Source organism: Parus major, chromosome 1A (genome assembly GCF_001522545.3).
Source record: "Parus major isolate Abel chromosome 1A, Parus_major1.1, whole genome shotgun sequence".
NCBI lineage: Eukaryota > Metazoa > Chordata > Aves > Passeriformes > Paridae > Parus > Parus major.
Window position 1 is genome coordinate 13,365,401 of NC_031773.1, and position 13,321 is coordinate 13,378,721.

Sequence of the window (13,321 nt, forward strand, 5' to 3'; positions counted from 1 at the left end):
GGCACAAGATTCCAATCCGGGAGGCTTTTAGTGAGACAATCACCAATCTGAAGTGCATGGAGTAGAGTTACCCGTGCTTGAGGGTTGTGGAAGGACTCCTCGAGGCCATTTTCTGCTTACAACCTATGACTTCGCTGTATTTTTCTTTCCTTTCTTCAATGCCATAGAAACACTCAGCATTACACAGGAATTACAAAATTTAAAGTAACATTAAATTCTCTACCGAGCTAGTGAATTCTATTCTATTCTTCTATTGCTGTGAAGCTTCTAAGTGCTCTGGAGATTCACTGTTCCATCGCTTCAACAGCGTGTCAGCAATCTGCCATTTCCATGCTAAAACCCAAGGCTGACCACAGCCGGGAGCGCGATGCGGCGTCACATCTTCCCAGCGTGTTCGAAGGCTGCACCCCACAGGCGGCGGGCTCCTAAACCGAGAGACCCTGCTCATGTTTTCACTCCACCTTTCACCCCAAAACCAACGGGAGACGCCTCCAAATCCCAACTAGTCGTGGCTCTGGACACCGACGCAGCGGCCCCGCCGGACACCGCGGCTCCGTCGGCCCGTTCACCTCCTGCGGCGGTGCGAGGCGGCCCCGTTCCCCCGGTCCGCTCCCGCCGCCGTGCGAGGCGGCCCCGTTCCCCCGGTCCGCTCCCGCCGCCGTGCGAGGCGGCCCCGGGCCGGAGCTCTCGGCCTGGGCCCAGCGAGCGCTCCGGACCCTGAGCCCCGCCCACTCCCCCGCTTCCGGCCGCGCCCTTCCGCTCCCACAGCGCCCCGCGCCGCATCATGGACCACAATGGTGAGCAGGGGGAGGCCGGGGGCCCGTCCGTGCCCGGCTCGCCGGGCCCGCGCTCGCCGCCGGACGGGGAGCGGCCAAGTGGGGCCAGCGGGCGCGGGGCGGGGCGGGGGCGGCGGCGGCGGGCCCGGCCCGGACCCCGGGAGCGCCGGCGGGGCTCGGGTGCGCCGCGGGGCCTGCTCCCTGCCCGGGCAGGCGCGGCGGCCCCGGTTCTACCTTCGGCTCGGCGCCGCCCGGCGCTGCCCCCGCCCCCAGGGCGCTCGGCCGGGCTGAGGGGCCGCTGCCGGCGGGACGCCCCGTCCCGTCTCCCGGGCAGAGCGGAGCGGAGGCCGTTGACTGCGCTGGCCGGGCCGGGGTGCCTGGGCCCGGCAGCACCGGATGCAGCCTGTGGCGTCCCGGAGGTGGGGGAGAGACGCTCGTTTGCCCGCGGCGTTTCCCGGCATCAGTGCCCATAATGTATTTGCTGATTCCATGGTTGTGGCCCGAGAGGAAACTTCTTCGTGTGCTTAAATTTGGTTTCTTGGTTTAAATGTTCGCCGGTGAGCGCGCTGGCGTAGCTGTGCTGCTTTGCTAGTTAATGCGCTGGCGTAGTGCAGTGAATAAATGAATGGACGTGGGCTTTTTGCTAGGGAGGTTTTGGAGGTGTTTTCCCTGTCCCTTAAAAAAGATTGCATTATGACTGTATGTGTTTGAAGTATTTGAACTCTGTTTGTGAATTTTAATAAAGCTTAAAATGCAAAAACAAAACTTAAGTTGATGAAGGTGACATTTCAGTAGGTTGCATCACCTCTAATTAGAGCTTCTTTAAGTAGTCTTTAAAGTTTGGTAGGTCTGTCGTAGTTTTTTCTGGACATAATCCTGCAAGTTATTTTTATGCAGACAGGAATTTATTATGCTTCTGTGAAGCATGAGTGACTAATACACTTGCTAGTTTGAGTTAGTTGAGCAGGTAATTCATGTAAATGTTCCTGGATTGAAAGGGTATAAGGAGGAAAAGTGACAGAACCTATTGGCACTTGAATGCCAAGTTTTTGATTTTTAAAATTTGGTTTAGTTATCCCTGTTCACAAATGGACTGAGTTGCTGCAGAGACTGTTTGTGGTTTATGGTGCTGTGGTTTTGTTATTCTTGTAGAAAATAGAATTTGCCAACACGTGGAAAAGAAGCAGCTTTGATGTCTTGGTCCAGCGCTCCCAGGGGAGGCCTGGTGAGATAGTTGAGTGCAGGTTCATCTGGACAGCTGAAAGAAATAAGAAATTGCCAGAAGTCAAAACAAGCTTTATTGCTTTTGCCTTTTTGCATACTGCCTTTTAGAATGAAACTGTCAACCATAGTGCTAAGAGGAGTTTGATCTATCTGAGGAAATTGAGGGCTTTTGATTTAGCGGTACAGGGCTGTTAGGGTGCAGTCTCAGTTTGAAATGGACACATTTCCTAGCTATGGTGGTAGCTGGTGAAAAACTGAGAGCAATCCCATTTTTTCTTGTGTTTCCTTCCATGTGTTGCATTGTGTGTGGTGGTTGTAGGTTTTGAGAGACAGTAGTTGGTGAGGCATTGTGTAGAATTACACCAATGGACCCTAATTTCAGTGTCCGTGCTCCTGCACTGCAATCCTTTGGGGCCTCAGCAGTCATTCCAGGGCTGGAGTGCCCTGCCCTGGGGAACTGCAGGGCTGTAACTGCTCTGGGCTTACCCCTTCCAGACTGAGCATGCCCTGCTTTGAAACACCTGTGGCATTTTCAGTTAAAATCCCACTGAGGTCGGAAGATTTGTGTAGGACATAACTTCATTTTTGTATGAATGAGATGCTGTATGGTGGTTTCGGATAAACTCACTGGAGGTTGAGGGAGTTGCACCTTCTCATTAGTGTTGCCTGTTGCATGACCTGGTCTGTGTTATCTCTTGGAGCCTGTACCTGCTGATGCATGCATCAGGCTATTTCTTGCTTTGATTACTCTGATACTTAGATTTAAATCTGGTTAAGAAGAATTTTGTATGTAGTCAGGAACAATAATTTTCAGTTTGGGAAGGATACAACTATGTATTCCTAAGTATCAATATTTTTGTGATACTTTTATTATAAACTTGGAAGTCATATGTCAAGATATTGAGTTAATATATAAACTAGTTTTCTTCCCACTTTAATAAACAATATACATACATTTTAAAAATTATCTTTTCACATAGGAAATTCTGTGTAGCCAAAGTTGTACAAAGAATTCACTCTACAGTGCTCTTCACACTGTGAGAAGAGCTATAAGGTTAATGTTTCTGTTGTGGAAAAATGTATGACTAGCTAGGTTATTTGAAGAGCTTTATATTTAAACTAGATTTCCTAAAACCATTGCTGTTCTCAGTACAGTTTTGTGATGTGACTTCTGGAATAAATTGTATATGAAGATACCTATTTTCTAGTGATTAAATTTTGATTTGTTACATGAGTCTTAAGCAAACTTTAAAAATAATTTTTCTTAAAATTTTCCTGTTAATACTTAGCCTCTTTAGAGACTATTAAATAAATGAAAAGTTAGATAAGTTGTTTTAAAATTTTCTTTCATAGACAATGATTTGCAAGGAACAAATAGTTCAGGATCATTGGGTGGTCTTGATGTCCGTAGAAGAATCCCTATAAAGCTTATTTCAAAACAGACCAATAAAACCAAACCTGCACCTCGAACTCCAAGAAATATGAACAGGATGCCTTCGAAGACACAAGCTGGTGATGAAGGTAAATTCATATAAATTCCCTGTAGTAGGGAAGTGTATTATTCTACAGCATTGTTCAAGACTTTACTAAGAGCCTTAAGAGTCCAGGGTTCTGTCTGAATGCAAAACAAGTTTCAGATCTCCAAGTACTGCTGCACTGTAGGGCTTCAGCAGTGCCCATTTCCAAAACAGGCTGTCTTACTGTTTTGGCTCTACCTTTCTGTAGAATGGGCTCAGCAGATTGGAAGTGCTGTGGCATTATTTGATTATTTCAGTACAAATGGTCCATGCTCTTAATAGCTGCTGGTGTCAATTACAAAAGTGTTGTGGTTGGCTTGTGTCTTTCTTCTCTTTCTCCTTTCCACAGAAGAATTTGATTATAACAAAGAGGAGCGATACGAATGTAAAGGAGGTGAAATGTTTGGCAATCAAAGGCGATTTCCTGGACCCATTTTTTGGGATTATAAGGTAAAGTCATGAGTCTTTGCCTGCGTTTCATACTAAGCTGTAGGTAGTCCTGGTAGATACTTTGTTAATTAAAGGTTTTTCAGTTATTTTTGTCTGACTAAAACTATATCTGCTGCTTTCTCCTGTTTGTGGTGTTCTTGCTTCCTTTTCAACTAATTCAGAAATATTGGGTATGTTGATGATAATTGAAATGAGAAGCTTTAGTGATGTTGGGGTTTGTTTTTTCACCCCCTTCTCTGTCCTACCAGATAAACTTGCTGGGGGAAAAGGATGATACACCAGTCCATTTCTGTGATAAGTGTGGATTGCCCATCAAAATGTATGGACGCATGGTGAGTGAAATTGCCAACGGAAGATGGTTTCCCTTTAGATAAAATAAGGTTTTTCTGTGTCTGTATGAGGCTTCAAGAGGTTATAGATTTCAAGAGGCGTCTGAATAAACAGCAGAATAGTACCAGGATGGAACTGGAGGCCTTTACTGCTCAAGTGTTTTTGTTCTGTCTATCTGACTGATTTTGCTCTGCTTCTTAATTCAATAAAGTAAGCCTGAAAATATTAAACAAAAAACAGAACACCATAACGAAGGAAAAAACCTTCAAGTTCTGGCATTTTTACCTTACACCTCTTAGGTTTGAAAATAGGCTTTTTATTTCAATTGAAGACTTGCAGTGAAGTTAGAAAACCCTGTTCACTTTCATGTACCTTTAAAAATCCCTGAGATTAATTTAGATTTCTAAGTGTGATGTAACAGGCTTCAGCATCTGTCTTAATGACAGTTAATGCTTTTAAAACTTTCCTTCCTTGCCAGCAAGACAAGTATAATCAGATTGCATATACAGCTTCTGTGAAAGTTCGGTGTTGGTAATAGTGCAAGACTCAAACATCTGCCAGTGTTTTTTACCAACACTTAACCCCAAACAACACTACCCCAAAAAACCCCAAACTCAGCCTAAACTGTTCTAGAAGGTTTCTGTGCAAAGATGCTGTAAATTGTTAACCACTGCTATGCTTGTTCACCTCATAGGTAACTTAGTTTCTTTAATTATTATAAACTGTGCACTGGAGGGAAGAGGAGCAGTATTCTGCAGAATGACATATGTATTTATACATGATGTCTTAACAGCAATTTTTTATTTCTAGATACCTTGCAAGCATGTTTTCTGCTATGACTGTGCTATACTACATGAGAAAAAGGGAGATAAGATGTGTCCAGGGTAAGTTATCTCATGATTTGTTATTAAATGAAATGTAAGAAAGTAACTTAAATATGTTATTTCAGATACTTTAACATGGCTTTTATATATGTACATTAAGCAGAGGCATTAGAGTACTCTGAACTTTCTAATTCCTATTCCATGTTTTGGGATTGTAAGAGATCAGTGTTTACATTGTTTTTGGGTAGCTAACATGTTACTGTCTAATTTGAGAATGAATTAATAGCAGTTTGATTTACTTAGTGAAATTGACCCATGTTACGTCTTAATGCACAGAAAAAATTTGTGTGAGAGATGCTACTTAAAAAATTATACCTCATGAAAGTTTTATGTTCTTTCATAGTTATATTTCAAGTTTTAAAAACTAGGTAAACTTAAAAATCATCGAACGGTTTCTTTCTTTGCTACAGTGGGGCAAAGTTGTCAGCTCTAATTTGGCTAATGTTAACAAGGAAGAATGCATGTTGAGCTCTCTGTGATGACAATAAATCAATATTCTCTTTTTATTTAGCTGTAACGAACCTGTGCAGCGAATTGAGCAGTGTGTACGAGGGTCTCTCTTCATGTGTAGCATTGTTCAAGGATGCAAGAGAACTTACCTGTCACAGAGGGACTTACAAGCCCACATCAACCACCGTCACATGAGAGCTGGGAAGCCTGTTACTCGTCCTCCCATCGAACCCGTGCATCCTCCTATTGCCCCACCACCGGCCGAAATTCCCGAGCGTTTCATAATGCCCCCTGAGAAACATCACATGAGCCACATTCCACCAAAGCAGCACATCATGATGCCACCGCCCCCCTTGCAGCATGTCCCACATGAGCACTATAACCAGCCCCACGAAGACATCCGTGCTCCTCCGGCAGAGATGGCCATGGCTCCACCACCTCCCCGCCCGGTCAGTCAGGACACCTTCCGCATCTCAACAAGGAAACACAGCAACTTAATAACTGTCCCCATTCAGGATGACTCCAATTCAGGTGCTCGAGAACCGCCTCCACCAGCGCCCGCACCTGCTCACCATCATCCTGAGTACCAGGGTCAGCCAGTGGTGTCACACCCTCATCACATTATGCCTCCCCAGCAGCACTATGCACCGCCCCCGCCGCCACCTCCGCCCATCAGCCACCCGCTGCAGCACCCTCCGCAGGCGGCAGGCACCCCTCACATGGTGTACAGCCAGGCTCCGCCACCTCCAATGACCTCCGCCCCGCCGCCCATAACCCCGCCGCCCGGACACATCATTGCCCAGATGCCACCCTACATGAACCATCCTCCTCCGGGACCTCCCCCTCCTCAGCATGGAGGCCCACCTGTAAATGTAAATGCACCCCCTCCCCATCACTATAATCCCAACTCTTTGCCACAGTTCAGTGAAGATCAAGGAACTCTTAGTCCCCCTTTCACACAGCCTGGGGGAATGAGTCCAGGGATATGGCCAGCCCCAAGGGGGCCGCCTCCACCTCCAAGGATGCAAGGGCCTCCTGCTCAGGCCCCACTTCCTGGACCACATCACCCTGATCAAGCCAGATACAGACCCTATTACCAATGATACAAGCAACTATATGAATAGAGAATGCCATGAAGAAGATAAAACTAAATACAGAAGCCTTTTAATTAATTGTTTTGGGGTTATTTTGTTGTGGTTTTTTAAGAATACTGTCATTTTGACTGTAAGACATTTTGAGGTTTGAATCTTAAATAATTTTTAAGCCTTGGCCGTAGGACTCTTAACTTCAAATACTCTGTAGTGCTAAAATAAGTGGCTTAGTAGACCACAGTTGCATTTTAACAGAACTTCTGTTGCTAGTGTGGCTAAATTGTCCTAAGATGATCACTTGTAATACTATTTCCTGGAGAAGATGAACACGTGTTGTACCATTCTGAATATTGTTTTTGTTAAATCCAGTGTTTTTGTTAACCTGTGTACAATAATTAAATCGAAATATGGTTGTAAATGTGGTGAGTTTTTATATAAAGTTAACATATGCATAGTTCTGGGACACCGTTTCAACACGTACACCTTCCAAATGGCAGTGTAGTGAAATATTAAAGGAACTTTAACATTTCTCCTACTGCCATTTACCGTTACTCATAAGGATTTCAGGCTGTAATGAGTTTTTGGCACTAGAAATCACACGTGCAGAATTCTGCATTTACTGCGTTTCAGCTTTTCTGGTTTTTCCTTTATGCATCAAAATGAATCTGTCAAAGATACAGCTTTGGGTATTACATGAAACCATGTGTTGGGGTTTTTTTGTTTGGGTTTTTGGAGTTTGTTTTAAAGCTAGTTTTGATTCAGGAGGTTCTGTTTACATGTAAGTAACTCAGTGGAGTTCAATTGAAACAACTGTGTTCACCTCTGGCTGTGTTTGTGTGGAAGTGGCTGTGAACTTGCTTGCCATGTCCATGAAAAGCAGCTTCTTTTAGGTAGGGAAGACATGTTTGCCTCTCACTTTATATAATGTGTACAGTAGGAAAACTTCCTATTTGGATAACATGAGAAAAGTGGTCTGAAATCCCACGTGTAGATATAAAAAGGTACACATTATTTATCTGTTTTGGTTTTGTGATACAGGTTTAATTGAACAGACAATTGTTAGGTGTTTTGCTTTTCTCAAAAGCTAGCAATATAAACAGGCTTTTAGGTCTGTTTTTTTCCAAAATTTATGTTTTATAAGAATACTTTTAAAGAGAAATGTAATATAAAATGAAAAGATTCCTTTTTAGTGCAGCAGAAAGAGATGCGAACAGGACGGTAGTGTCTGTTGGTTGGGGTGCTTTTCTTTGCATTTCTGATCAGTATTTGCACTGAGCCATTGTTTTTCCAAATGCCACATTTCTGGCAGTGGTGCTTTTAGATGAAGTCCTTCGGGATATTTCTAAAGTTTGTAGTTTCCTACTGTTCTCAAATAATCTGAGCCATCTTAAAGCCTCATTTTACTTTTTATTTTGTAAACATTCTCTTCCAGAACCATAAGTGTTAAATTTATGAAAAGAGCTGTGACAGTACAACATTCCAAATTTTGTATTTTTATGTCTAAACTTCATATTTTAATTGGTAGAGCAAGGGCTCTTTAGATTTATTCTGTTCTTGACTGCCATTGATTTCCTTGTGACCACAGCCAAATCTTTTTGACTGCCTTTCAAGTAAATACATCTTCAGAGACGGGATACAAATAAATTCTGGGGTATGCAAATGGCCAGTAAGTGTCAACTGCTTGAAAATGTACTTAGCTGTAACATACTTCTTTCTAAGAGAGAGTTATTTGGTGTGGTTGCTCTGAAAACTAAGTAATTTTAAATAAAACACAGTGATGAAGGAAAGAAGCTAATTGTAATAGTGTGCTATGAAGCGGGCTGGTTGAAAATTTACTGTTTCTATACATGTGAAGGCAAAAATGGCTCTGCCAGCATTCTTTTCTTTCAGTAACTAACAAACACATGAGGAACTTTTGAGGACCCCTTCTCTCACGGTGAAATTGACTGGGAGGAGGCATATTTATGTTACAGCACATGATTTCATCTGGGAGGAAATCTGCATGCCTGATTCTTGTCCTTTGACTCTGCCAAGCCAAGCTCAGGCCTGACACAGCTGTGTCACAGGGACTCGCTGAGGCCTCCAGTGCCGGCTCGCTGTGCTCGGACACGTGCGGCTTCCCAAGGGCCAGGCATCTGCTTCACCAGTGCTCTGTGTTTGGGAAAATGGGACATTCTGGAATGAGCTACTACCCACCAGTCACACGTGATGAGGAAATGAGGCAACTCTTTCCATGGTGCTGAAGTAAGTCAGGTTGCAAACTTCTGTCACGTAGGTGCCCGTCTCCTGACGCAGATGAAGGGTTCAAAATATTTCTGGGTCCAAAGCTATTCTGGAAGTTACTGCTAAAGTGCTTTCCTGAAAATTCCGAGGCAGATAAATTGATGAAGGGAAAACAGCAGGTTTTGCTTTATCAAGAAGCACAAAAGATGAATGTATCTCTGTCACTGTAGACAGTGTGTAAGAATTTTTTTCTCTGTAATTCAAACAAAGGTGACATACGTCATACAGACAATGATGTATTATTACCCAAAAAACCAGTGGGATCCCTTGAGCTGGTTAGTAACCATGGAAAAAGTCTGATAGAGAAATTAACTGAAAAGTCATCTTACATAGGCAGGTCTTGGACTTGAATCAAATTTCTATGTCATCTTGTAAGAGGAAGACTTAAATATATTTTTTTAATTATTAAATTTGGATTAGATTATATATATAAATCTATTACCTATGTAACTAAGGGCACTGTTGATGTTTTCATATTTTCATAGTTTAAAAATGCTTCCTCTGGTTGAAGCCCTGTGTTAACTGTCTTTTTAATTTGTTTATGGGTTTGGTGTATGTTTTACCATGGCTTTTTCCTTGATTTGTTGGTTGGATTAATATTTTTTTAAAATACCAGGTCATTTTACTGAGAGGTTACAAAATACATGTGTTGTATTTAATTGTGTAATTGACAGTGTTAGAAATTGTGAGATGTGATTTCTTTGGATCCCTTCTTACTGTAAAGACAAACATTTTAATTTAATTAATTGTGTTTATTTTGAATCGATATCCTTGTCTGTGGCAGTGATCTCCTTCCTGAAGCATTGCCAAGCAGATCTCAGGTTTTAAAGAGAACTCTGACATTTGAACTTGTCAGCCATTGCAGGTTCCTGTAACAATGTTGCATAAGCAATGAAAAGGAGTTTTATGATGGTTTGTGTTCACCGTGGAAAGAATGAAAGGACACCAGCAGATGGGCTGAAAATATCTGTGTTTTAGATGCTTGTCTCCTTATACTTCATCCTTGATTCCATCTCTGACTTTGCTTAAAAAGTTGTTTGCAGCCATGCATACCTTATAACCGGGGGACCAATAGTGTGAACGATCCTTTCTGTTTGTGGTGGGTTTTTTTAATACTGTTAACATGATGACTGGTTACCTACATGTGATATGTTATATTTTTCATGCCTTTTAAAAAGAAAAAACTGTGAATTAATTTTTTTTTTAAATCTGATCCAAGAGAATTGTAAAACCTTACTGGATGAATTTTCACTTCCTACTGTCAAAAACTGTTAAAAACTGAAGTGGAAGTAATTCCACTACTACCTAACTACTTTTGAATTTGCACACATAGCAAAGGAGAAAAACTGTCTTCCCCTTAGTGGAAGTCAGGTGTTCTCAAAAACACATTTGTGGATATGATTTCCCTGTGGATCAAATCTGAACACACCTCTCTCTTCTTAAACTTTTCTTCTCTGTAAAACTTGTGTCTGATTTCAAGTTGTTTCCCTCTGTGTGCATTGCTGGGCTTCTGACAAAAGCAGGTACTGGTTTACAGCAGAAGGTCCTGTCAAGCCTGGGAAACTGGGGGAGCACAGTGGATTGGAGCTGCAATGGAATACTGAATGTATGGGAAATAAATTTGAACTTTTCCTCTTTGTATGTTTGACAGAGTCCAGCAGAGAAATGTGCAAGGTTTGGATTCACTTTCATCCTGATTACTTTTCCAAAGTAAATTATCAGTATTATACAAGTTGTATTTCCCTTTGTATTTATTTTACGGTGTTAAAAACAATTCTTAGCAATTCACAAATCATCTTGATACAGTAATAGTCCCTTCACAATTGTGAGCTCTTGCACTATGTTTAGAAATATTATATTCACATTAATGATTCACACTGACCAGTTTGCAGACTTAACTGCCTGCATTTGTTTGGGCAATGTGATTAAAAATAATGTTTAAATCCCATTTTAGTTTTGACTTTGCCATGAGACACCAACTTTAGAAACTTTCCCTACGCTAAATGGGATTCCTCTATTCTCTTGAGCATGAGGCATTAATTTGTGGGTTTTTTTCTTACTTTTTAAAATTTATTTTCAGTGTACTCAGTTCATGAGTGCAAGAGGTTAAAATATTAAAAAATGCAGCATACATCCAGAAATGTGTGGGTGAAATAGCAGCAGGAAGCTGGTAAATTAGCTCAGTCATTATGAAACTTCAGTGAGTAATTTTGATAATACAACTCAAGTGATTCTTGAGTGCCAGTAGGACTCATTGTAATACAATACTGGAAGTGGGAAGAGAGATAATGTGTGCAGGCGGGCAGGAATGTCTCCATTTTTATGTTGTAGTGTTTCACAAAAGGACTTCAGCATAACTGCTTAGAAAAAAAACCACCAAATGAGTAACTAAATAGAAGTATGTGTCCGTTGTCAAGAGCTTTCTTCAGTTTTGTTTGTGAAGACCAATGCTTGAGCACACCTCCAAGATAATTTATGGTGAATTATTTCCTCCACTAAATAAAATCACATAAGTGCTGGTGATTGTTCCTCAATTTGTTCTTTGTCATTTCTGGGTCAGGTAAACTTTCAGACCCCTTCTTAGGAAGCAGAAGGGAACAATGCATATAGACAGAGAAAACAAATTCTCCACCCTCAACACAAGGGTGTGGAATAGAGAGCTGTTAGTAGCATTTCAGTAAGGAAGTGCTTAAGGATACTTCTTCCTTCATAGGAACTCAGTTTGAAATTGAAACAAATAAAGGTTTGCATGTTATATTCCTCTCTTCATTGGCCCTAAGACCTTGAATAAACTATTTTAATTTTTTGTTTCTGTATTTCACACTGCACTGTGAAGTGGTAATTAGGCTTGGAGTAGGCTTGAGTATCACTGGCTCTGTGGCTTCTCCATTTTCCTTCCCTCTTGCTGGCTGTAAAATTGTTACTTAGGTACAAAGTGTTTGAACTGTGCTGAAAAGAGATAGGCTGAGGATATGTCATGAGGAATTAGCATGATACCTGTGAGCTCTTCAAAAAGCAGGAGAATCTGGAATTTGCCTTTTTGCTTAACTCCTGAGTAAAATACTAAGACACAGTATATAGTAGTGCTCTGAGTAGAAACAGTACCCAGTGCAGGATGTTTAGAAACCTAAATAGCCAGGTTTCTGAAGGTCCCTGTCTCAAAAATAAAGCAGTAAATCTGCATCACCACAGTATCCCACAACAAGATGTTATAATCTTCATGTGGGTAAACTGCCCAGAAAAATGCTAGTATTGGAATAACAGAGTTGCAGAAATAACCAGTACCTGGAGGAAGTATCTCATGAAGCATCAGAAGTACAATTTGTGCTGGTGTCAACATTGAAAAATAAGGAGTAGGGTGATTTAAGAACATGGCAAGTAGCTGGTAAGGATGTGTGATATGGGAGCAAAGCTCTCTGGCCAAGGCTGTCTATATACCATGTCTGTTTAGAATTGGTGAATAGTTTTGGAAGGGGGATTTATCCTCTGTGGCACTGTGCTGTGTCAGTATTAACCTGAAGCTTGTCCAAAAATCCCATATGGTTTTGAAGTGCAGTATGTGGTATTCCACCAGATACTGAACTTCATATATTGCTTTTGATAGGGAAGTTTGCCTGGGTCTGTATAGGTGCATATGAGCACAGGACTGAAAAGATCAGCTTGAGTCTGACAGTTCAGATTACACTGGTATGATGTGGTATCATGATTTTCATGAATATGTTTAAATCTCATCATAAAAGCAGTTTAATTTTTTTGTTCTAGCTGGAAGGGATCTCACCATCGTAAAAATGAGGAGCCATCTTCTAATATCTTGTTCATGTTTAAGTTTGGCCAGTTCGTTTTTTTTCCCCTTACAGGACAATATTATTTTTTAATATTTCATAACTTTTCCTCTCTCCTAGGTTAAATCTCTGTATCTATTATCTATTTATCTTTTTCCCAGTTCTTAGATACAAGCTCTCCATTTTACAAAGACCTTCATAATAATTTTCTTCATTAACATTTGATTTCATCTTTCTTGAACTGGAGAGCTCAGTCCTGAAGTTCAGAGTATTTAGAGTGAAATTTCCCCTGTGCATTGCACAGTATCACAGAATCACAGAATGTGCTGAATTGGAAGAGACCCAAAAGGATCATCAAGTCCAATGCCTGGTCCTGCACAGCACCATCCCTGCAAGTCACACCATGTGCCCGAGAGCATTGGCCAAACACTTCTTGAACTCTGTCAGGCTGGTGCTGTGACCACTGCCCTGGGGAGCCTGTTCCAGAGCACAGCCACCCTCTGGGGGGGGGGGAAATCTTTTCCTAATATTGAA

The 13,321-nt window shown here is 41.7% G+C and overlaps 1 protein-coding gene across 2 annotated transcripts; it reads left to right on the forward strand.

Annotated features, from left to right (window-relative positions):
* The first annotated feature begins 742 nt into the window (after nucleotides 1-742).
* Nucleotides 743-10,642, forward strand: CBLL1 (Cbl proto-oncogene like 1). 2 transcript variants are annotated; one of them, XM_015629227.1, is made up of 6 exons: nucleotides 743-797; nucleotides 3,354-3,521; nucleotides 3,870-3,967; nucleotides 4,216-4,299; nucleotides 5,108-5,181; nucleotides 5,693-6,734. In XM_015629227.1, the coding sequence occupies exons 1-6, from the start codon at nucleotides 785-787 to the stop codon at nucleotides 6,732-6,734; spliced, it is 1,479 nt and encodes a 492-aa protein (XP_015484713.1). In that variant the 5' UTR covers nucleotides 743-784. The 2 variants fall into 2 exon arrangements, with proteins under 2 accessions (XP_015484713.1, XP_015484712.1); XM_015629226.2 differs by having other exon boundaries at nucleotides 746-797; nucleotides 3,867-3,967; nucleotides 5,693-10,642.
* The last annotated feature ends 2,679 nt before the right edge of the window (nucleotides 10,643-13,321 follow it).

Excerpts from the sequence above, each read along its gene's own strand:
- CBLL1 (XM_015629226.2), top strand. Across the intron at positions 3,968-4,215 it reads CCATTTTTTGGGATTATAAG|ATAAACTTGCTGGGGGAAAA; the intron begins GTAAAGTCATGA and ends CTGTCCTACCAG. Across the intron at positions 4,300-5,107 it reads TCAAAATGTATGGACGCATG|ATACCTTGCAAGCATGTTTT; the intron begins GTGAGTGAAATT and ends TTTTATTTCTAG.